The following is a 24,377-nucleotide window of genomic DNA, read 5'->3' as shown; positions in this document are numbered from 1 at the left end:
CCTCTAGTGGCCACTTAGTGCCACTGGAACTGTGCTTTTGCCCTTTTGTTCCTGCATTGCTGATCTGAATTGAAAGTTAAGAGGGAGCTGGATCATGGACCATGCATATGGTCAAGGGAACAGGTAGTAACTGGGGTACAGAGGGCATGCCTTGATAGTTCGTAGCCAGCCAGGAAGGTGGTGGTAAGAAAGATACAAGGTCTTGAACCAAACATGAGACAGGAGGTGGCCGTCAGTCCCATGGCAAAACCAGCCAATGCCAGCAGATAGAAGCAGAAAGTCCCATTAAAGTTCATCCAATACGGTGAACCTGGACAAGTGAGGAGTGTGATGTCACCGGTGAAGGGCCATCATCACACTGAAGGGGCAAGGATAGGATCAGGAATACCAGAAAACCTGTAATTCAGTGAGGGCAAAAACTTGACAAATGTTAAAGAAGACACTCTTAAGACTGCAGGAACTCTTTCAGTTGCTGCTGCTCTTTTCTCCCTTGTTGGGCACATGTTATAGATCATTCCTCTGGAGAACTGGCATCTCCTTCAGCTCCCACCACCAGGGTGGTGCCAGCACAGTTGGAGACGGTGGTGATGGAGCCGAGCAGGCTGGCACAGCAAAGAGGCAGATGCTCCGGGGCCCCACTGCCTGGTGGGTGAGCCGGAGTGAAGTTGTATTGACTATTACAGCCAAAGGAGGTGCCAAAGCTAATAATATAAACAGCTCCAAGGAGACACACCCATAGCAGTATCTACGGGAGCAGCTGGGTGAGTGAGTAATGGGAAGAGGGACCCCATCCCTCAGCCCTGGGCCAGCACCCCGTGCTTCCCCTGCTGTCAAGCTCAAGATGCTTGCATGATGTATATTCCCCAACAGACAGTGAGCTTGGTAAGGGCAGGTTGGCATGGCCTACCACGCTGCTTTGTGCCCCGTGTCCAGAGCTGAGTCTGGCTGGTGAATTAAGCGAGTAAGTGCATGGATGAGACAACAGGATTCACAAGGCCTGGAATCCTGCCTTTGCATTTTGCTATTGTGTGATCTGAGCAAGTTATTTCACTTCTCTGAGCTTCACTTTCCTCATCTAGAAAATCAGATGATAATGCTAACTTTATGGGGTTCATGAGGATCAAATAATGTCTATGAAGAGTTTTATAAATTATAAAGGGCCATTCAAATATGAATGATTTTCTCATTCTGCTTGAAAATGAAAAATTAACAAGATGTCCACTGGTATCTCTTTTGGCCTGGGAGACTGTGACTATGCTTGTTTTCTGAGTCACAGCATCTGGAATGTGCTTCTCCTGAACATGAATTTGTAGTGCACTTCCAGCCTGCCAGCGGCCCCTCTCAGGCACTCAGCTGTGCACTGCTGAACTCTACCTGCACCCTCTTCCCAATTCCAGTTCTGGTCAACCATGGGGAAGCATGGCCTCTTTCCAGGGGTTCTTTTGCCGAGTTTCTCTGTGTAAGTGGATACCTCATCCTCCACCCTATCACTGCAGTGTAAGAGTGTTATCTACCAAATTTGGCAAATAGTTCCAAGAATCCCTTTTTGGCCTGCCTGTTGCTCTAGGAGACCTGGAGTTGTAGAAAGAAGAGAGAAGTTCACATCCATGGCCTAAATAGTACCCTAAACTTTTCAGACATGGAAATGTGTGGCTGCTTTTCTTTTTCTTTTTTTTTTTTTTTCCAAAATCTGCCAGTTTCCCTCAATATGTGTCATTAGAGATGTTTTGGAAATGGATATCTATTCCCTAGACCCATGGTATTAGTGTAGAAAACATGTGTCAGGTATGTGCTAAGTATCTTTACTATGTGTGCCAAGTAATATTTACTACTTATGTTAACTCCTGTAACCATTGCAATAACTATATCACAGGAATTTATATTATCCCTGTTTTACAGATAAGGAAAATTATCCAAAGAGAGGCTATTTAACTTACTTAAGATTATACAGATAATAACAACACAGACAGATTCAAACCGAGCAGTCTGACTCCAGACCCAATAAACCACAAAATGGGAAGTGGTGACTCACATATAAATAACTGAGATTTGATAACATTTTACACTTCTGGAAAATCCTCTCTGCCTTTGGCCAAATTTCCCCCGAAGTTCAACTTTCCAGTGTTATACAAACACAGTGGACAGTTCGCAGGACAGTCTAGGGGTGGGCCACGACCTTTCTCTCTGCCTGGAGATTTCTCATTCTAATCTCTAGCTTCTCACAGCCACCTCTCCCCACTCCACCGTAGGTGGCCTCGGGGTTTTCGGAGCCCATGCTATAGCCAGTGACGCAGGAAAGAGCCTTCCAGCCCAAGAACAGTCAGAACAGCGGTGTAGACAGCCTGGGGCAAGCACAAAGGAGCCGGGAGAGACCCCCTTCCTTTGTCAGAACACTTATCTCAGACTAAGGCTCCGTGTTGCAAAGGCCCGGTTCACTGCCAGATTGCTCATCCTCCTGACCCCATTTCTATGGACAGTTTGTGCCTAGTCTAGTTGGTCTCCAAAACCTGGGTAGGGAGTACAGAGATACAAAGCAGACAGAATTCTGTATAAGTTTGCATTTCCCTCCCACTTTATAGGAGAGCTCTAACCAGCACTTGATAATTCCTGTTAAATGAACAAATGAATAAACATTCAGTTAAGCCAAATTTGAAACCCTGTAACTTCCACCCCTGGTGTTAACTATACCCAGGAGCAAGTTTAGTTCCTCCTCTGGGAGAATCAAGACCATCTGTTAGGAGCTCTGTCCTTGTTCCTACCTTGGTCTCCATCTTTATCTCTCGCTTGGATGAACATATTGAAGCATAAGTTTCAGGTTTTCACATGGCACAAAGCTGGAAGGAATCACTGCTCTAATAGATGAGAATCAAGAATACTATATCTTAGCTAGGAAGTTGATAGAAGATTAATAGAAAATTCTCCAAGTTAAAAGCCTCAGAATCCCAAGTGGAGAAACGGGGGCGGGGTGGGGGGCGTGGTCTGGCTTGAGAAGGCCCTGTGAATCCGATTGGGTTCTTAGTTGGCTACATCCTCAATAGAAGCCCGCAGCAAGACTTAACTACTCGAACTGTGCACTGATGGGAGTATCGTGTCTAGACATGGGAAGTGAACGCTTGACTTGGTCTGTGCAGGGCAGGCCACATCTAAAGGACTGGGTTCAATTCTATGTATCCCTATTAGAAGGGACAGGGGCATAATAAAGTTCATCCAGAAGAATATGATAAAAATATTGGAAACCACACATTTGAGAATGATTTGAAGGAACATTTGGAAAAAAAGAACTTAAGGAATGCTTGATCTTGTCTTCACAAATGTGAAGCTCTATGGAAGAGAGATTACTTCTGTATTACACTAAAGGGCAGGCTAAGAACCCTGAATGGAAATTATAAAAACAAAGAAAATGTTAAAATCACCGTGCTGCACCAGGAGGGGACAGCTTTATAAGGCAGAGAGCCAGGCATCTTTCCAAGGTCCCTGCCTTGAGTAGAAATTTGAAGTAGATGCTCACTAAGGTCCTAGGTTTCTATGATCTGTAGTTTTAGCTGCTTCTCCCAGCTTTGTGTTCTCTGCAGCTTTGCCAAGCATGGACTTGGAAGTCCCCTTCCCACAGTTACACCAATCCATATATCATCAATACCTTAGGTACAAGCGTGAACCTAGAGCCTTGTGACATTCACAGATTGCTACAACCATTAACCTAGCCAGACTGAATGAAAAGAGTTCTGAGCCCAGAATTTGAAAAACTGAGTCTGGTCTTGTCTCTGCTACCAACTAGCTTGGGACCCTCAGTTTCACCAGTTATGAGTTAAAAGGGTTGGATGATCTCTGACTTAACTCACTTACTTACCAGTGCACTCATTCACTCAACCAATGTTTATTATCTACCATCTTCTAGAGACTGCCCTCCTTTGATAAGTCCCTTCTTCTTTAGGGGATTCATTTCCTTCCTCTGTAAAATAGGGGGATTAGATTAGGTGAACCCCAAAGTCCACTTCAGTCTAATAGTCTAATAGGCCATGTATGCACCTGACAATACCATTATCTCAGCCCACATGTCATTGTTTTGGCCAAAAGGTTGCCATATAAGGCTTGGTTGAATGCTTTGCTAAAATCAAAACCATTTTGTAGTACAGTCATTTCTCAAATCTGTCTACCTATTAACTCATATTTTAAAATGAACAAAAAGATTATTTTAATTTGTATATGTCAAAGGCTTATCACATTAAGAGGAACAAAAAAAATACACAGAATAAAATGAAAAATTGAGAGGACAAACAATGCTAATCGTAATAGTGAATAATTATTGAATGTTTATTGAGGCCACCTTTTGAGACTTTGAAAGTCTAAAAATGCCCTTAGCATACCCCCATGTTGACTGATGGTTTGTCTGGGCATAGAATTCTAGATTGGAAATATTTCTCACTTAGAATTTTGAAGGAATTATTCCATTTCCATTTCCATTCTAATGTTCTTACTGAAATCTGCTTGTCATTATGGTCCTTGATTTGTTGGATTTTTCCCTGATTTTTTTTCCTCCTCTCTGAAAACTTCTGGAATACAGTACTCTTTTTGCTGCCAATATGTCCTGATGCCATGTTTTAGAGTGGGTCTTTTTCAATTAATTGCAATGAGCACCTGGAGTATTGTATCAACTTGATGCATGTCCTTCAGCCCTGGGAATTTTCCCTTACAATTTATTCCTTTCCATTCTGTCTACCCAAAACTTGTTAGATTGATTCTCTAGTTTTCTTATATTTCTCTCATATTTTCATCTCTCAGTGTTCTTGTTCTACTTTCTGGAAAATTTCTTTGACTTCATCTTCCCACCCTTGTCTGAAGTCTTTTGTTTCAACTATGACTTTCATTTCTAAGAGCTCTTTTTCATTCTGTAATTTTCCCCCTTTCTTTAACACCTTAGTCTATTGTCACAGATGCAATACCTTTCTTATCCCGCTGAAGATATCTTAGTATTGGTTAAGTTTGATTGTCCTGCCTGTGTTTTGTTCCCTCTGAATTCCTGGTCCTTCTTGTTTGCTTAGTTTGGCCTCTGTTGAGGGGCTTTTCTGAAAAATCAGGTGATTCTTAGATGAATCATATATACTTTTATCAATGAGGCACCCAAAAAGCTGACTGACTGTTGTGTGTAACGGAAAGAAATTACTGAGGGGAGAGTTTCACTGTGCAGTGATCTGGCAGGGCAATGAAGGTTTGGGGAAGGGATCTCCAAATGTCAGTATGTGACCTCTTTTTGGTTTCTATTTGGTTTCACCAATGACAAACCTCTTTTTGGTTTCACCAATGACAAACCCTCAGATGTGCCTAAAATGTTTATATTTGACTGCCAGTGTTCTGGGAGCCAAGAGGGACAAGGATGGTGGCCCTCTCCTGTATGCCGACCCTCACCCACTTCAGATTTTCAGAAAAATATGCATTGGGTAGAGGAGACATCTCAGGGTCTGCTGCCTTTATAGATTTTCAGTCCACCTTTCCTCCTTATCTCCACCTATACCCCTACCCTCGGTGCAGCCTGGCACTTGCACTTCGCCTTTCCAAGGGCTGCGTGGGGCTAACTGCCAGAAATGCGCGACTCCCCTCCATTCTACTAAGCTGGATACCAGTCTTGAAGTTACTTTGTTATTTTAAAAAATGTTGACTTAAATATTATTACCTCTCATTCTCTGTTTTTATGAGCCTTCCCCTACTCTCTCTCATTTTTGTCAGGTTTAGGAATTAGTGGAGATAAAGTCGAATGATTAAAGAACCAGATTTTTTTTTTGATTTTTTTTTTTTTTTTTGGAAAGAGGCTCAAAACATTAACTGTGGGATCCGGAAGACACTGACAGGAATAGGTGGGCAGCCAGTGAGAGAGACCTCTCAGGCATTGTAGCTAGATACCTCAGCTGCATACAGGGCACTAACTCCTGGAATTTATTTACAGGTGTGTTCAACAGGTATTGGTTGATCCTGGCTATGTGCCAGGCATCACTCTAGGCTCAGGAGATATAGCTGTGAGCAAGATGGAGACTGTTTCTGGACCTTACATTCCTCCTTGGATCTTACATTCTGATGTGCAATATGACAAGAAATAAATTACCAAACAAGACAGCATGTTAATGATAAGTGCTCAAGAAAATTAAATAGGGTTGTATGTCAGAAAGTAAATATAGAAACTGCTCTGCTCACAGAATACTAGAACTGGACAGGGCCCTAAAGCCCATTTTCCTCCTCATAAACATGAGGAAACTCAGGTATGGAGAGGGGAAGGGAGTTTCCCAATGTCACACGTGGGTAAACCTGCACTGGCACCAAGGCCTCCAGATTTCTGCTCCTGCACTCCTCCCGCTATTAATTACTATGCAATTCATGATACCTACACTGACTACAGACCCTACTCTATGCCTCTCTGTGGCTCTGCCCTTCATTTCAGCAGCATGGGAAACAACAAAACCAATTAGCTCCTTCAGTTGCAGTCAGTAGCAGCCCAATCAGCAGCAGCCCACCTCCAAAGAACAAAGATAACGCAAATCATCAGCTTTAATTAGACTTGGCAGCTCCATAGGCTACCACAATGCGATCTGAAGACATCCCAGAGCTCCACAACAATGTTCCTCAGTGCCCAGACATTGCTTCACACCTCCGTTTCAAAAATTCAATTCAAGCCCTGGCTGGTGTGGCTCAGTGGGTTGAGCGCTGACCTGCCTGGGTTGTGGGCCAGGTCCCCAGCTGGGGACATTCAAGAGGTAACCACACATTGATGTTTCTCTCCCTCTCTTTCTCCCACCCTTCCTGTCTAAAAATAAATAAATAAAATCTTTTTAAAAAAGATTACCTTTTTTAAAAAAAAATTCTATTCAAGATAAAAACTGCACTAAATGTGTGTAAAGGCAGCTGGTTTCTGGAATCTGAGTTTTGCCATAGTGCGGGGACAGAGATGCATAGGGACAGATTTTGAAGCTGCTACCCTGAGGCATCATCAGCAACGTGGAGCTTTCCTGGAGCTCACAGAGTGGTCCTGGAGCAAAATGGGACACTAGCCATCCATCCACTGACCCCCTTTTTTCTCCAAAGTAGTGTATCTCCCTGGAATATTTTCAGGTCTTTTCCCCTGCATTGTTGACTTGTGTTACAGGATATTGTTGATGTTATTATTAATTTCATTATAAAATTACCCTTAAGTGACAAATGTTGGGTAATACTGGAAATTGGAAAGGGGGAGGAATTATCCAGCGTTTTGTTGGGATACCCAACAAAGCCAGTCTTAACATTTTGACGAATTTCTTTCCTGTTAGTTTCTCTTTAGTTGTTAAGTGTTCGATGATGTTCTTCACACAGTTATAGATGCAACTTTAACATCCTGACTTTTTTTTTCTTTTTCTACCTTACATACCTTGTAAGCCCTTATAAAGCTTTATCAATATCTGATTGCCTCATAGTTAAACATTCCAGTTAGTGGATATACCATAACCATTCCCTTCCTGTTAGATTTTTATGCCTTAGTTTTAAGGGGTTTTCTGTTATGGTTAAGTTTTTCTCATTAAAAAATACTGTTATGAACATCTTCATGTTTAAAGCCATTTAAGTACAGTTGCATGTCACCCCTGTGCTGCTTCTCATTTCTTTGCAATTGGAAGAGAATCATATACATCGTCTGCTTTGAGATGTTTCATGCTAAGAGATGCTGCCTAATAATATGCAGTCAGTCTCTGACGGGGGGATTCCAGGCATTGGCAGCAGGTGCCGAGGGAGAGAAGCACAGTGTGAACGGGAGTTGGCAGACTTTCTCAGCGCCCTTCAAACGGCACCAAGTAGAAACCCTGCAGCTTCACATTCTTCTAAGGCCAGGTCTGGCCTCCCACATTAACATTCATATGTAGATGTCAATTCAGAAAACTCTGAGCCTTGGACTGGCTAAGCAGCATAAAGGAATTAGAACCACAGAGTTAAGGGGCAGGCAGCCAGGAGAGGAGGAGAGGTCTGATTTATCTGATGGGCGATGCAGTGTCAGAAGCTGATGTTCAGTTATCATCGGGCTCGGCTGGCAGGCATTGTGGGTACTTATCAGACTCATGGGAAAGAGGGGCTTCTTCGGATGGAAGGTGTATGGAAAGCAACAGGGAATGGAAAAACAGGGGTGAATCTTCATCTTTCCTCAAGGGACCCGGGGTCACACATCCCCTTGCTTTTAATAGGAAAAGCATGTACTGATTTGGGAGACCTTTGAAGGTGCCCCCTTTCATAGACAGCTTTTGGGCCAGTTCTTTTAGCTGGCTTGTGTTAGGGCAAGATTCCATTAAGACTGTAAAAAAGGGCCTTGGCCAGGCGGCTCAGTTGGTTGCAGCACTGTCATGTGCACTGAAAAGGCTGTGGGTTTGATTGTGGGTTTGATACCTGGTCAGAGCACATACCTTGATTGCAGGTTCAATCCCCATTCAGGGTGTGTACAGGAGGCAACCGACCGATGTTTCTCCCTCTCCCTCTTTCTCTCTCTATCTTTCTCTCTCCTTGTCTCCCTACACCCAACCCTTCCTTCTCTCAAAAATCAGTAAACACCTTCAAGTGAGGATTTAAAAAAAGATTATAAAAAAAGAAGAAGCTCTGATTCATTTGCGTAATAATTTGTATGCCCATATGCGTCTGGTACACTTGTTCCCAGATAGTGTGCCATCAAAATTGATTATCTTTTTCATTTCTTCCCTACTCCTAATTCAAATTTAAATAATAATAACTAATACCTCTAGAATTTATTTCTTTTAAACATTTAGAGAGCTAACTCTGCCCAAGGCACTGTCCTAAGTGCTTTAACAGTAGTATCTCATGTAATCTTTGTAGCAACCTATGGGGCAGATGCTGTATGATTCTCATTCTACACATGAGGAAACTGGGACCAAAAAGTTAAGTAACTTGTCCCTGGTCACTCAGCCAGGGAGGGGCTCCAGAGTCCATGCTCGTAGTCACTAGGCCCTGCTGCCTCGGGAGGACAGGGTGGAGGCACAGAGGCAGAAGCGGGGCCCGCGAATGGACAGCAGTACACTGCTGGGTGGGGGACTGTCCCCTCCTCCCTGAATGTCACTGGAAAGCCCACAGGGAGTAATCTGGTTTGTTATGTTTTTTTCCTTGACATGGAAGTGCTTAGGGATAATCTAGCTCACACTGTTTATACAAGAATGAGGTTCAGTTAATCCCCAACTAGGAACCAAGAAAAATGGACCTAACTAAAAGCAGTAGTTTCTGGCAAACATAAGTAAGAACAGAGGGTGGATATGCAGTCTCCTCTTTGTAACTTTCATGTAGCTGGAAAGAAAACATTGCAGCTACACTGAGGAGCAGGAAGAAAGTGAGGACGTGAGGAGCAACTTCTGCCCTTAAGGAAGCACCGCAGAGGGTGGAAGACAGAGTCCACCCAGGGATCGGGCAGCAGGGGAACAGGCTCCCCTTGGAAAGGCCTGGACCCAGAAAGGAGAGAGACCAGGAAAGAATCAGATGATGACTCAGCAGCAGACAATTGGAGGAAATCGAAGTAACCCTCAGCATCCAAAAGGTTTCATCAGGGTCTCGTAGGGAGCTGAGCAAAGAAAAGGTCTGAGAAGCTCCCAGGAAGGGGTCAAATCAGAGGCTCAGCGAGAAAGACTAGGCTCTCTGCTGGGGTAGCAGGTACTGGCAAGGGCCTGAGATGAGAGATGATTACAGATCCCAGGGTCCAAGTCAGAGAGACCCACGCACACCTGACTTCATGCCAAGAGTCTGTGCTTCTCACTCCAGGCTCCCAGCATTTCCCTAGGAGAAGTAAGTTTGGTTTTAGACTCTGAAGCAAGATCAAATTGAGAGTTTGGAAGTTAAGAATCCATAGTAGATAGTTTTAAAATATACTTAGTAGACTGTATGTATCTACATATACATAGTAGATATCTTTTAAAAATAGTAAAACTGTGGTGTGCCCCCGGAGTTTTGAACAGCGAGGGACAGCCTCTGGCCTCTGCAGCGATCAGAGATGGGGCTGAGGATGCCCATCGAGGGGAACATCACTCATTGAAAGAATAGCTGAGGAGCTGATAGATGAGACCTACGCATAAATCATCAAAAGATTCTGTTTTTAAGCTACTTGGGGTATCACCTTAGAGAAGTCAGGGACCCTGCTAAAGGAGAGGAAAGTCATTTTTACATTTAGGTCAGTAAAATGGGTCTACTCAGCAGTGCCTGCTTTTTCTCTTGAGAAATATTTAGAGGAAGAGAGGCCCTCTTTTAGGTTTGTCTCTTTTGAGGACCAGCATAACCCACTGAAGAGTATGTCATTTAAAGTGCCGGGAAAGTAAGCAAGCTGGCCCTATGTCAGATCTACGTGGCATGACTTCCAAGTGAAACTTGCAGGTCAAAGAGGGGAGGTGGAGATAATACAATATTTATGGCCAGACCACTGGCAACAGGAGGAAGAGCAGGTGGTTAAAAGCTTGAGAAGAGGGGGCTAGGGGCACGGAGGAAGTTTTTAAAGTAATCCAAGTTTGGAGCCATGAAACGGGAGAATTAGGAACGGGGAAGGGAGAAAAGACGCATCAGAGAGGTAAGAGTGAGGAGTGGTTAGGGGGAAAGTGGTTAGGGGCATACACAGGAGGAGGTGGATGTTCAAGGAACTGACAATTAAAGATAAAGCCAATTTAAAATAAGTCAGAATATGGGATGGATAGAGAGAGAAGGAGAGAGAGTTAAGACAGAGGGGCCTCTGTGCTGCCTTCGCTGTGACTGGCTCTACCCAGGGAGAGATCAAGTGGCTGATCAGTTAGCCCAGGAGGGAGGCAAGGAGGATGAATAGCAGTGGTTTTCCAGATCCACGTCAGTGTCTCTATGATTAATTAAAGTCAAGCAGGAAACAAGTGAGAGGCAACACCAGCCTACACAGGGCGATTTGTGGGAAGGAAGGCTCAGCCAGAAGAAAAATTAGAACATAAAAGGGTCTCTCTGACAAGGTGTTGAAAGGCACACCAGCCCTGGCCAGTGTGGCTCAGTGGATTGAGAGCTGATCTGCAAACCAAAAGGTAGCCAATTAGATTCCCGGTCAGGATGCGTGCTTGGGTTGCAGGCCAGGTCCCCAGCTGGAGGCAGGGGTGCACACGCGAGAGGCAACTGATTGATGTTTCTCTCGCACATCGATATTTTTTCCCCTCTCTTTTTCCCTCCCTTCCTCTCTCTCTAAAAATAAATACAATACTTGAAAAAAGAAAAAGAAAGCCAAATGTGGAGAAGACTATGTGGGCCTAAGAGGGAAAATTAGAAAACAAATATGCCAAGAAATATAAAATCAAAATCTAAAGATGTGCAAAGGAGGGCATTAAAACAGTTCTTAAAAAGCTGAGAGGAAGAAATCAGACAAAATAGAGAAGTGGCTTACAATTTTCTACAACAGACCATTGGATAAAACCTATTTAAATTCCTGGGAGCAGAGATTCCGCTCAGGGAGAGAAGTGGGGGCTTCCTGAATGTGCCTCTGCCAAGGACTGAAGCATGATAAAGGGGAAGAAAGGAAGAGTGGGGACACGTTCACTGGTCATTTGGAAATGCAAAGAAGAGAAAGAGAAAATACTGACCCTGGGCTCTGTAGGACAGGAGACCAGCTGACACACACCAGAACTGGTCAGGATGAGAAAACACACGTGTACATTTCTAAGAAATTGACAATTTAGTATTTGTGAAGGAATGTGGATTTTATGGATTAATGAGGGAAGCACTCCATTTAACTATCGTTCAGTTGGTGGTGTGACTCATCACAGTCCAGAAGAAGGCTTCAAGCATGAACCATGAATGAATTGCATTTAAGGACTGCAAGTAAAAGTCTTTCAGGTATGCCAAGATTCCTCAGAGGTCTTTGGCCCCTCTGTCCTTGATCCCTCCCCTACTGACTGGAGCTCTTAGAACTTTCCAGTACTGATCCCAGTTACGCATTCTCCTAAGTGTGAACCCTGAGTTCCCTGGGCACACTGAGGCTTCCTTGCTACTCTGAAGAGAGGGTGAGGAGGGACTGTTTCAGGGGCAGCTCTGGCTGACCTCCAAGTTATATCTCTTAACCCCCCTCAGCCTCCCCACTTTGGAATTCCCTCATTGCCCTGGGCTGGGGACTTGGTGTAGTAAATCCCTATGATCAGTCACTGAGGTAAGGTGAACCAGACATTCATTCATAATGGTGTTTGACTAGATCTAAAGCTTGAACACCAGGGGCATTGTCCGTTGATCACCTTTCTTCCTTCCACTTTCTTCTTCATCTGTCCAGACTGAGCAGCCTGTGGGGAACAAACTCCACCATCTAGTGGTATTTCCAGGCTTCTCTCCAGGAACTGGATCATTGAATTGTCAAAGCACACAGCCTGGCTCTTTATCCTTCCCCACCCCCCAACTCCAGACCCCAACCTGCCAGTAAGTCTGGCTGTAATTTGACCTAGGGGACAGTGGGCCTTGTATCTGGGAGACACGCTGGGCTTTTTGCAACCAGAGCCTCTCTGCTCTGCCTCAGCAGTCTGCAAAGGGCTGCAAGTTGCATCTCAGATCGTGTGCACACTTTACCCCAAGGAAGAACACTGAGTACATGACAGTTGCCACAAAGGAACAACTGCACTGAGGCCTACGAGCTCAGTGACAGAAATTCTCAGGTGGAAGAATGTTCATGGCCATCTAGGCCAGCATTCTACAAATAACCCACTAGTGGAAAGTGGAATCAATTTTGTGAGAAGCTATCAGCAATTGAGACCAAAAAAAAAAAATAGAGTATCAGAGAGAAATGTGTGTTTCAATGATATCACTATTCATACATAGTATAGACTGGTCAAGATATAAAAAGTATTTCTTACAGAAGATTGCAATCCAAAAAGTTTGAGAGGCTGATGTAGGCCAAGCAAATGCTGAGAGGACCAGTAGTTCAGGCCACTGATGTATTCCTCTCTCATCTGTTTCCCAGCCCCTCCAATAACAAACATACCTAAAAATAGTGTATAACTTGCCCTGGTGTATGCTTTAAAGACCATGGGATTTGTAGTTGAGGTCTAGGTTCAAGTCCAGCTGGGTGACTATGAGAAACCACCTAGTCAGTGTTTCTCAGACAATATCCCAGACGAAACCCCTTTTTCAGAATCATGAGTTGGGCTTCTTGTTAAAAATATGCATTTTGGGCCATGACCGGTGTGGCTCAGTTGGTTGGGTGTCATCTCACAAAGTGAAAGGTTGCTGGTTCAATTCCCATGCCTGGGTTGTGGGTTCGGTCTGTAGTTGGGGAGTGTACAAGAGGCATCCAATTGATGTTTCTCTGTGACATCCATTTCTCTCCCTCTTTTTCTTCCTCCCTTCCCCTTTCTCTAAAAATAAATAAAATCTTTTTTAAAAAATATGCATTTGGGGGCCCTAATCCAGGCCTCCGGAATCAGGGAGCTGGGGGCAAGGGAGGGATTTTTATAAGCTCCCAGGTGATCTTCATGCACACTTAATGTTCCAACCACCAATCTTGACATTTCTGAGCTTAAATGTCTTGATGTATGAGAGATGGTAATATCACCTGGTTATTGTGAGGATTGAGTAGGTAATTAATGCGAAGGTACTTTGGACACTGTAAAAGCACTCTGCAGCGCTGAAGCATTCCCATCCCACAACATCCTTCCCTAAATGTTGCTTTAGGCAGAGAGTATTAGGAGAGTGGGAGAACAGGGACTGTGCATTTAATGGGACCGGGAAAGCTAAATGGGAAAAAAGAAATTAGCCAACAATCGTGTTTTTTCTTCTGTTGTTTCTTTCCATATCTCACCTTCTGTCCCACAGATTTTTCTTCCTGATCTTATCCCACCAGCAGAGCCCTGCCCACTGTGGGAATGTGTTTAGAGCTAACTCCCTGCTCTGTGATTGGTGGTGATGCATATGCAATCACCAGTCTGATGCACCATGTTAACCTTCTTAAGCCCACGTGCCATTCAAGTTCCGTTATTAGAAAACTCTCAAAGGCCTGAATGCAGAGCTCTTGGTACTGGTGGGGCTGTTGATTCCCAACTTAGTGTGATGTTTGGAGTTTACCATTCTTCAGGAGCTTCCCAAACATGTGTGACATAGCTACACAACATATTTGGACTCATGCATTAGTATAGGTACTAGTGCAGACAGCGCACGCCCCGAAGGTTTAGCTCAGGGGTGCACAGACTGAAGGCGAGGTCCTGGGAGGTGGTTCAGGAGGCTTCCCCCTGAACCACTTATCAGGGCTGAACCTTAGAGAACAGGCTACTGAGCTGGGCCCCTCAGCTTCTCATTCCTCCCCTGCCCTCCTGCTCACTCTGCCCCTAAGGACAACTGCTGTTCCAAGAGGGAGCCTTCATGCTTAGCTCTAGGAGATGAATTAATAACTAATGAGTTCTCATGGGGAAAATGAAAGTCTCAGTGTTTAGCTAGTCGAGGTTGTTCCTATCTCCAGGTTACTGGTTCTGCCCCGGGATCAGTGCAGTGAGAAGGGCCAGGCCTGGAGAGAGGACAGGATGGCACACTAAGGATAGTCCCTAAATAAGGCATGACCCCTGTTCCTCACTATCCTTCCCCTTGGTCACTGGTGGCTGAGCTCACATCATACAATTCTGTTTCCCTTTCAGGTATATAGAGTTCAGCTTCTGCCTTTGAATTGAAGCCTCATTTTTTTGTGTCACTGGCAGCCTCTGTTTTGTTTTATTTTAATTTTTTATTTATTGATTTGAGAGAGAGAGAGAGAGAGAGAGAGGAACAGAGGAGAGAGAGGAATGGGGGGGGGAGAGAGAGCATCAAATTGTTTTTCTATTTATTTATGCATTCATTGGTTGGTTGGTTTGCTTGTTTTTGTATGCACCCTGACCTGGGATAGAACCCAGAACCTTTGATGTTCGGGGCAATGCTCCAACCAACTGAGCTACTGGGCCAGGGCATGGCAGCCTTTTTTATGCTAATGGTTCATGAGAGGTGAGGAGGGGGAAGGTAGCAGGGGTTACAAGAAAGGCGAGTTTCTCTTCCATTATTTCCAAACATCAACTAGAATCAAGTGAGAGCGAGTGTCTTAAACATAGATGCTCCGTAAGAGTCTGAGGGGTCGTTGTGGGGCAGAAATGGGGCATGGGGTAGAGCCCTTGGACAAAGTAAAAGGGACATATTTGGGAAGGGGTTTAAAGACATAATTAGTTGGAAGCTTGGCGAAGAAATAATGAAAAGAACTCTAACCAAAGAAGGAATTAGAATCAAAGCCCTGGCTTCTGGGCAGGTACCAGACTGTTGCTGCAGTGAGAATGGCTGAGTGATTCATTGCCACCATTAATTACTTTTTTCCTTGTTTTCTTTCCTGTTCCCCACTCCCTTTTCCATCTTCCGCCTTCTCTCCTGAATCCCGTCTTTTCCCTTTTCCTTCCTCCCCTCCGTCCTCTCCGCTGCCCTCACACATCCTTTCTTGCCTTCCCTCTCACCCGCCAACCCGTCTCCTCCCTCCATGCCCTCGCGTTTTACTGCCATCCCACCATGACCTCCAAGCTCTCTGGCGGATGTGAGTTGACCGTGGTCCTCCAGGACTTCAACGCTGGCCACAGCAGCGAGCTGACCATCCAGGTGGGACAGACGGTGGAGCTACTGGAGCGGCCAACTGAGCGGCCAGGCTGGTGTCTAGTGCGCACCACGGAACGGAGTCCCCCACAGGAAGGCCTGGTCCCCAGCAGCGCCCTGTGCATCTCCCATTCCCGAAGCAGTGTGGAGATGGACTGCTTCTTCCCCTTGGTGAAAGGTAGGGACAGCAGAGGGGAAGGGGGATGTGCACTGGAATCCCGCTGGGGACTCTGGCCCCTCTAACTGAAGAACATCATGGAACTAACCTGTCTCATGAACCCATTTTGACCTTGTTGGATTTCCCTAGGACCTTCTTGTGAAGAGAGTGGGTTAGCAACTTAAGAAGAGAGAGAGCTGCTGAGTAGCTATGTGACTTTGGAAAAGTTATTTAAGCTTTCTGACTCAGTTTTACCTTAAAAATGAAGGTTGAATTAGGTGGTCTCTTCTAAGGTCTCTTCCAGCTCTCCCTTTGTATCACCCTAAGTTTTGAAAAAGTCCACTTCTACCTATGGCCAAAAGCCAACTAGGCTCCTCCTCTCTCCATTGATCCACTCTCCCTCTCTACAGCCCTCTCGGGGGGCTCACTGACCCCCACCCACCCAAGTGCTCTTGCTGACATAGAGGCACCAAGTAAACCCATGGATGAATCTACGCCAGGATTTGAGGCACTTATTTATGTACCTTTGACAGATAAATTATTGGAGCCTTGGCTTCTATTTTATATAGTTCTGTGTTCCTTCCACATGCCTGTTTATTCATTTTCTCACACCACGGAGACTAATCAACTAGAATAGTGATTCTTCAAGGTGGAGGGCATCTCTGGATTGGCAGCCCCAGCATCCCCTGGGAACTTGTTAGAAGTGTAAATTCTCAGACCCTTCTCGGGACCTGCTGGATCAGAAATGCTGAGATGGGGCTCGTCCAGGGCTCTCTGTTTTAACAAGCCCTCCCAGGGACTCTGATGCATCAAAGTCAAGGCTGGTCAGGGCCTTGAAGTCGTTAATTTTACACCAAGAAAACTGAAGTCCAGAGAGTAACTTAGTTCTGAGCTTCTTTTAATTAGTCAGATAATTTGCCTCCGTAGTGCCTTGTATACAGACCTGTGCTACGTATTCATGGGATAGGAATAGGGAAGGGACCTGATTCTGCCAGGAGTCAGGGATGAGGGTCAACTTGGATACCTGCTGCAGGCTTCCTAGTAGATACTACAGGCTAATAATGTTCATTGATTTTTTTTTTAGAAAAAGAGAGAGAAACATCAATTTCTTGTCCCACTTATTTATTCATTCATTGGTTGCTTCTTGTATGTCCCCTGACCAGGAAATGAACCTGCAGCCTTTGCATATGGTGATGATGCTCCAACCACCTGAGCTAACCAGGGCCAAGAATAATAACATTTATTATTCTTTCTTTCTTTCTTTTTGTATTGTTTCTATTGGTTTTATTTTTTTTTCTATTACCATTTAGTTCCCGTATATCCCCCTCCCCCCACCCCCCCACCCCCCCGCAGCAATCATCACACTGTTTTTCATGTCCATGAGTCCTTTTTCCTTTTAGCTCTATCCCTCCACCCTGTAACCTCCCCGTCCCCCTTGGCTGATATCCCACTCTTCACTATGAGTCTGTGTGCATTTTCCTTGTTAGTTTGGTTCATTCATTAGATTCCACATATAAATGAAATCATATGGTATTTGCCTTTCTCTGACTGGTGTTTAATGTTCCCATTTCAGCAATTTCATCTGGTTCATCTCCAAACCCTGATTTCCTCCTTTTGTCCACCAGATGGCGATAGCAGGAGGCATTATTAGCACTGCCCCACCTTTCATCCAGCCTCCCTGGGTTTTTTCCACCAGGAGAAAAATGTGAATAAAAAATGATTCTTCTCCCTACACATGCGCACACGCATGCGCACATGCACCTGTGCTCCCCTCCCCCAGTTTAGCCCTCTCCCTCTTTTCTCTGAAGACTAAGAAAGGACTGTATTAGGAAGTTGTGTGGAATTTGGAATTGCCCATGTAGCTCCTCAGTCCTTTGAAGGAGCCATGAGAGAAATTCATGGTAGCAGGGAAGAGAGAATCAGGAAAACAAAAATATGGTTTTGTTTGAAGTTTCAACAAGAGGGAAACTGGGACACAAAGAGGTTAGAATTTTGAAGGTGAAATGAGATAATATACACATATACAAAACACTTAGAACAGTGCCCAGCAATCAATACATTGAGTTATCATAATTATAGTTATTATATCATTTGTTATAGACTACTCAGCAAAATAACTACAAAATTCCACAAGTACAGTCTAGAGACCCCATCTCCAGAGACAAAACCAAGGACAGCAATTTTCTGGGAAAGGCTAATTCGTCATAGACGTCCAAGTGCAGGTGGCTTCATCAGGAAAGACTTAGCTTCAAGAGAAAACCTGACACTGCTTTTTAAAAGTAATTTTTTATTTTCCAATTACAGTTGACATACAATATTACATTCATTTCAGGTGTACAATATACTGATTAAACATTTCATAACTTAATAAGTGATCACGCCAATAAATCTAATGCCTATCTGACACCATACATAATTATTAACAATATTATTGGCTGTATTTCCTTATGCTGTACTTTATATCCCTGTAACTGTTTTTAATGACTGGCACCTTTTATACTCATCCCTCAAAACCCCTCCCAGCTGGCAACCATCAGTTTGTTCTCTGTATCTATTTTTTGTTTGTTTCTGTTTTGTTTATTTATTTTGTATTTTAGAGTCTACAGATAAGTGAAATCATATGGTATTTGTCTTTGTTTGACTTATTTCACTTAGCATAATACCCTCTAGGTTGATTTATGTAGTTGCAAATGGCAAGATTTCACTCTTTTTTTAAAAAAATATATTTTATTGATTATGCTATTACAATTGTCCCGTTTTTTTCCCCCTTTGTCCCCCTCTACCCAGCGCTCCCTACTCCCTCATGCAATCCCGCCACTATTGTCCATGTCCATGAGTCATGCATATAAGTTCTTTGGCTACGCCATTTCCTATACTATACATCCCCATGGTTATTCTGTACCTACTCATTTGTACTTCTTAATCCCCTCACATCTTCACCCATTCTTTCCCTCCCCCCACTCCCATCTGGCAGCCAACTAACTTCTTTTCTCTCAATACTTTTAAGAGTCTCTCTTTATATTTAACCTTTGGCCTTTTAATTATGACATCTCTTGGAGTAGGCCTCTTTGCAGCCATCATAATTGGGACTCTGTGCTTCCTGAACTTGCATGTCTATTTCCTTCACCAAATTAGGGAAGTTTTCTTTCATTATTTTTTCAGATAGAGTTCCAGTTTCTTGATCTTTCTCTTCTTCTGGCACCACTATGATGCAAATGTTGGACCTCTTGAAGTTGCCCAGGGGCTGTTTATACTGTCCTCACTTTTTTGGATTCTATTTTCTTCTTGTTCTCTGTGGTTGTTTTTTGTTTCCTTGTTTTCCAAATTATTGATTTGACTCTCGGCTTCATCTACTCTACTGTGGTTTCCCTGTAAATTGTTCTTTATTTTAATTAGCGTAGCCTTCATTTCTGACTAGGTATTTTTTTTATGCTGCTGAGGTCCTCACTAAGTTCCTTGAGCATCCTTATAACCAGTGTTTTGAATTCTGCACCTGATAGGTTGCTTAGCTCCATTTCACATATTTTTTTTCTGGAATTTTGATCTGTTCTTTCATTTGGAACATGTTTCTTTGTCTCCTTATTTTGGCAGCCTCCCTGTGTTTGTTTCTATGTATTAGATAGAGCTGCTTGGACTCTCTGTCTTGGCAGTGTGGCCTAATGTACTAGATGTTCTGTAGGGTCCAGTGGCACACCCTCACCTACCACCCAAGCTGGGTGTCAAGGTGTGCCCTTTATGTGGGCTGATTATATCCTCCTCTTGTAGTTGAACCTTGGTTTCTGTTGGCAGGTCAATGGGAGGGATTTAGCCAGGCCAGTTGGTTGGAAGGACTGGCTCTGACCACTGACCATCAATCGCTGCTGTCCGTGAAGGATCAGCTGTGCAGGTCAGGGCGGTGGTGCTCTGTGGTCTGTAGCTGTCCACTGGGTGTGCTGGCCCTAGGGATTTCCCGGGTGGTGCAGGCCAAGGTCAGCCCCCACCTGTGTTTTGCCCAGGACACCCTGCCTGAGCTGTAAAACAATTTGAGATGGCTGCTACTTGTGCTGGGCTTGGAGATTCCTTGGCAAAGCCAAGCTGGGAATCTAACCTGGCTGCAGCTAGGACTCACTGAGGCCAGCTGTTCGTTCTATATGATTTAGGAGCCAAGACCAGCCATTCTTTTGGAAAAGCAGCTTGGGTGGGCCCATAGGTTGGGTGGGGAAGAGCCTCTGGGGACCTCCAAGGTGGGTCAGTGTTAGCCAGGTTGATGGAATCTCAGATATGGCACCAGCTTACCAGCTCTGTGGGGGGAGGGTTTAGCAAAGAGACAATGGCCTCCACTTGCCTTGACGCCAGACCCTTCAGTTTCTCCCTGTATACCACTGATGCCTTTCAAGCTGTTACCTTCATGTGGGAGCTCAGAGGGAGTAAGTCTGAGTAGGTGAGTCCATGTGGGAGTTCTTTAAGAGGAACTGCTTGGGGCTCCAGAAGTTTCTTCCCCTGACTCAATCCCTGCTGGTTTTTGCAACCAGAAGTTGTGGGGACTTTTCTTCCTGGCACTGGAATCCTGGGCTGGGAGGGCCTTGGTGTGGGTCTGGGACTCCTTGCTCCTGAGATATCCCTCCCAAATTTTTATCTACCACACGTGTATGTGGGACAAGCCCCCTCCGCATCTGTGCCCCTCCTGCCAGTCTGGTTGGATGTAGTCTCTTTAATTCTGTAGTTGTCAGACTTCTATTCAGCTTGACTTCCAATGTTCCTGAGTGACAATTGTTCTATGTTTTTGTTGTAATTTTGATGTGGTTGTGAGAAGAAGCGAGCCATGTCTGCCTACACTGCCATCCTGACTGGAAGCTCTTCACTCTTTTTTTATAGCTGAGTAATAATATTCCATTGTATATATGCACCACATCTCCTTTATCCACTCATCTGCTGATGAGCACTTAGGTTGCTTCCATGTCTTGGCTATTGTAAATAATGTTGCAGTAAACATATGGATGCTTTTGTCTTTTTGAATTAGTGTTTTGAGTTTCTTTGGATAAATAACCAGAAATGGAATTGCTGAGTCCTTCTTTGTCTCTTATTATAGCCTTTGTTTTAAAGTCTATTTTGTCATATATAAATATTGCTACCCCAACTTTTTTTTTTCCATTTCCATTTGCAAGAAATATTTTTTCCATCCCTTTACTTTCAGTTTGTATGTCTTTTGATTTGAAGTGAGTTTCTACTAGATAGCACTTGTATGGGTCTTGTTTTCTTATCCATTCGGCCACCCTATACCTTTAGATTGGCATTTAATCCATTTAAATTTAAAGTAATTATCGATAAAGCCCTGACTGGTGTGGCTCAGTGGGTTGGGCATCATCCTGCAAAGCAAAAGGTTGCCAGTTTAATTCCCACTCAGGGAATATGCGTGGATTGAAGGCTCGGTCCTTCGTTTGGTCCCTGGTAAGGACACATACAAGAGGCAAGCTATCGATGTTTTCTCTCACATCAGTGTTTTCCTCTCTTTCTCCCTCCTTTTCCCTCTCTCTAAAAAATAAATAAAAAATTAACAGCTTACCTTAGTGTTCTAAAATAAATAAAAGTAAATAATAATCAGTAGATATGTAGTTATTGCCATTTTATTTTTCATATTCTTAATCTTTTCCTTCTTCTAATTCTTAAAGAAGTCCCTGTAACATTTCTTGTAATACTGGTTTGGTGATGATAAATTCCTTTAGCTTTTCCTTGTTTGAGCTCTTTATATGCTCTTTGATTCTAAATGATGGCCATGCTGGGTAAATAATCTTAGTGATCGGTCCTTGCTTTTCAACACTTTGAATATTTTTTGCAAAACCTATTCTGGCCTGCAAAGTCTCTGTTGAGAAATCAGCTGACATTCCTATGGGAACTCCCTTAGAGGTAACTAACTGCTTTTTTTGCTGTTTTTAAGATTATCTCTTTGTCTTTAATCTTTGACAATTTAATCATGATGTGTCTTGGTGTGGACCTCTTTGAGTTCATTTTGTTTTAGCTCCTCTGCATGTCCTGGACTTGTGTATCTATTTCCTTTGCCAGATTAGGAAAGTTTTTTGTCATTATTTCTTCAAAAAGGTTTTCAATCCCTTTCTTCTCCTTTTGGTAACTCTGATGTGAATGTTGGTATGCTTGATGCTGTCTCAGAGGTTTCTTAAAGTATTCTTTTTATTTTTTTCTTTTTGTTGTTGATTGGGTGTTTTCTGCTACCTTGTCTTCCAAATGGCTGATTCATTCTTCTCCTTCATCTACTCTATTGTTGATTTTCTTTTGTGTATTTTTCCCTTCCGTTATTGTATTCTTCATTTCTGTCTGGTTCTTCTTTATGTTTTCTGTCTTCACATTTGTTTTCTATCTCTTTGTTAAGTTCTCACTGAGTTCATCTATTCTTCCCCTAAGTTCACTGAGCATCCTTATGACCAGTGTTTTGAACTCTGCATCTGGTAGATTGTTTGTCTCCATTTTGTTTACTTCTTTTTCTGGAGTTTGGTTCTGTTCTCTCATTTAGGACATATTTCTTTGTCTCCTCATTTTGGCAGCCTCCCTGTGTTTGTTATATGTATTAGATAGAGCTGCTACATCTCCTGGTCATAGTATAATGACCCTGTGTAGTAGGTGTCCTGTGGGGCCTAGTGTCACAGTCCTCTTGGGTCTCCTGAGCCACTACTCCAGATGTGTCACTTGTGTGGGTTGTATGTGCCCCCTTGTTGTAGTTGAACCTTGATTGCAATGGCATGTCAATGGGAGGGATTGACCCTCAGGTTGATGAGGAATGTAAGGAATGGCTGTGGCTACAGAGAAGGAGCTGTTGTGCAGGGGCTGAACCACTGGACAGGAATCGCTTTATCTGGGCTCTGGTGCCGAATCTACCCTTTGGGTATGACCTGACACTTCTTGACCTAGGTCCACCCTCCCTGGCCTATGACTGACTAAAATGTTCATACCCTCCCTACTCCCAACCCTGCTGGGGCCCCTCTGTATGCAGCTTGGAAGGAGGAAACCCAAGGGGGAGGAGCAGAAAGCTGTCAGAGTGGGTCTGTGATCCAGAGGGGGGAAATAGAAACATTCCAGGTAAGAACCCTAGAGAGAAGGGAGGGAGTTGGTGGAGAGGTAACTGAAAATGGAGCTGAGGAGGAAGGATAGAAAATAGAGATTTGAGGGAAAGCAAAGAAGGAAGCGGTCCCAGAACTTTCCATTTAACTCTGCCAGCCATCATGGCTTCTTAAAGGCAGCAACTCCTACCTTCACCTCTTGCAGTGCCTGTCACCCATTTCCTTGGATCTTCTTTTTTGCAGGTCAATTCCTCTCTCTGCCAGCATAGACCTATTAGGCCGGGCCTTCAAATGGCAACCTGTGAGCTCTCACTCCCTTCTGAATGGATCATCTCTGAGGGCTGTAACAGGGATATTAGGTCTACTTATGCACCTGCCCGAGCTTGGAAAACCCCCTCTCCTCCCTCTCTATCCAGGGCCTGCCTTGAGTATTGGCCTCTTAGAAGAATTTCAATTAACTGTACCTTCTTCCATTTCAGCTAGCTGTCTACTGGCCACCTGGCCTTCTCTGAACAATGATTGGTCTCCAGCAGGCACTCCACATTATAAGTTATGCACAACTGGATTGAGAATGAAAGATTCTTCTGGGTGTTGTGGAATAGGAGGGTGTTGCCTCATCCATGTTGCTAAAAGTCAGAGTCTATTTCTTTTTCAATTATTAGAGGGAAACTAGTCCTCTTCATCTTTCCAGAGAGCACTGCAGAAACTCAGTGCTCCTGCGGGCTGAGAAGGAGGGCAGTATCTGTAGGATGTGCTAATTGCCACATGAGTGCTCAGGCCATGACTGTAAGCACCAGAAATGGAGGCAGAACCACAGTGTTAGCACCAAGGAGGGAACTTGGAGAACTGCCATATGTGGGTTCTCAACCCTGACTGCATAGAATCACGTGGAAGCTTCACCAAATGACAGCACCCTGGCCAACTGGAATCAGAATCTCTAGGATGGGGCCTGAGGGTCAGTGTTTTTATAAACGCTCATTAAGTGAATCTGAGGTACAGTCAGGGTTGAGAACCACTGTACCAGCCCAGTTTCAGGGGCACTTTGAGGCACAGGTGACTTCTCTGAAGCTGCAGGCACAGTTGGTGGCAGGGGTGGTGGCAGAGCTGTAGTAGAGCCAGGGCTCCCACCTGCTCCCAGGACCAGTGCTCCACACCCACACTCTGCTTGTTGGGACAGGCTCAAGGGCCCCTCCCCAGGCTTTCCCTCCTTTGCTTTCTCAGGACACAGTGGTTGGTTGTTTCCTCCTGATATGTCTGTGGCAGGACTGTCTTTGGAGGCTGTGTGACAAAGTTGGGGGGCAGGGGTTGCCTTTCCTATTACTTTACTGCCACCCAGTCATTGAAAGGCTTCTCACTGGGGTTGGGCCCTCTGGAACCTCATGGCCTCATATTCCTGATGCCCCCTCACTTTCTCAGCACTAAGTGGTGGAGGGCAGCACCTCCCAAGGGACAAAGACTTTGTAGTGGTGGTTTTCAACTCTGTATGCATCTTAGAACCACCTGAAGGAGACTTTTGAAAATACTGATGCCTCACACACCATCCCAGACCAATTAATTTAGAGCCACTAAGCCTGGGCATCAGTATATTTCAAGTTTCTTGGTGA

The 24,377-nt window shown here is 44.2% G+C and overlaps 1 protein-coding gene across 1 annotated transcript in view; it reads left to right on the top strand.

The window, feature by feature from the left end:
- KALRN (kalirin RhoGEF kinase) overlaps window positions 1-24,377 on the top strand; it is a 721,333-nt gene that overhangs the window by 565,218 nt on the left and 131,738 nt on the right. The window contains exon 34 of the mRNA XM_054575198.1: window positions 15,499-15,745. Within this exon, the coding sequence (XP_054431173.1) occupies window positions 15,499-15,745 (247 nt within the window). The remainder of the gene's footprint in view (window positions 1-15,498; window positions 15,746-24,377) is intronic.

This window comes from Pteronotus mesoamericanus, unplaced genomic scaffold (genome assembly GCF_021234165.1).
Source record: "Pteronotus mesoamericanus isolate MK-2021 breed Mesoamerican mustached bat unplaced genomic scaffold, CSHL_Meso_final contig_27, whole genome shotgun sequence".
NCBI lineage: Eukaryota > Metazoa > Chordata > Mammalia > Chiroptera > Mormoopidae > Pteronotus > Pteronotus mesoamericanus.
This window is presented reverse-complemented; position numbering and strand designations above follow the sequence as displayed.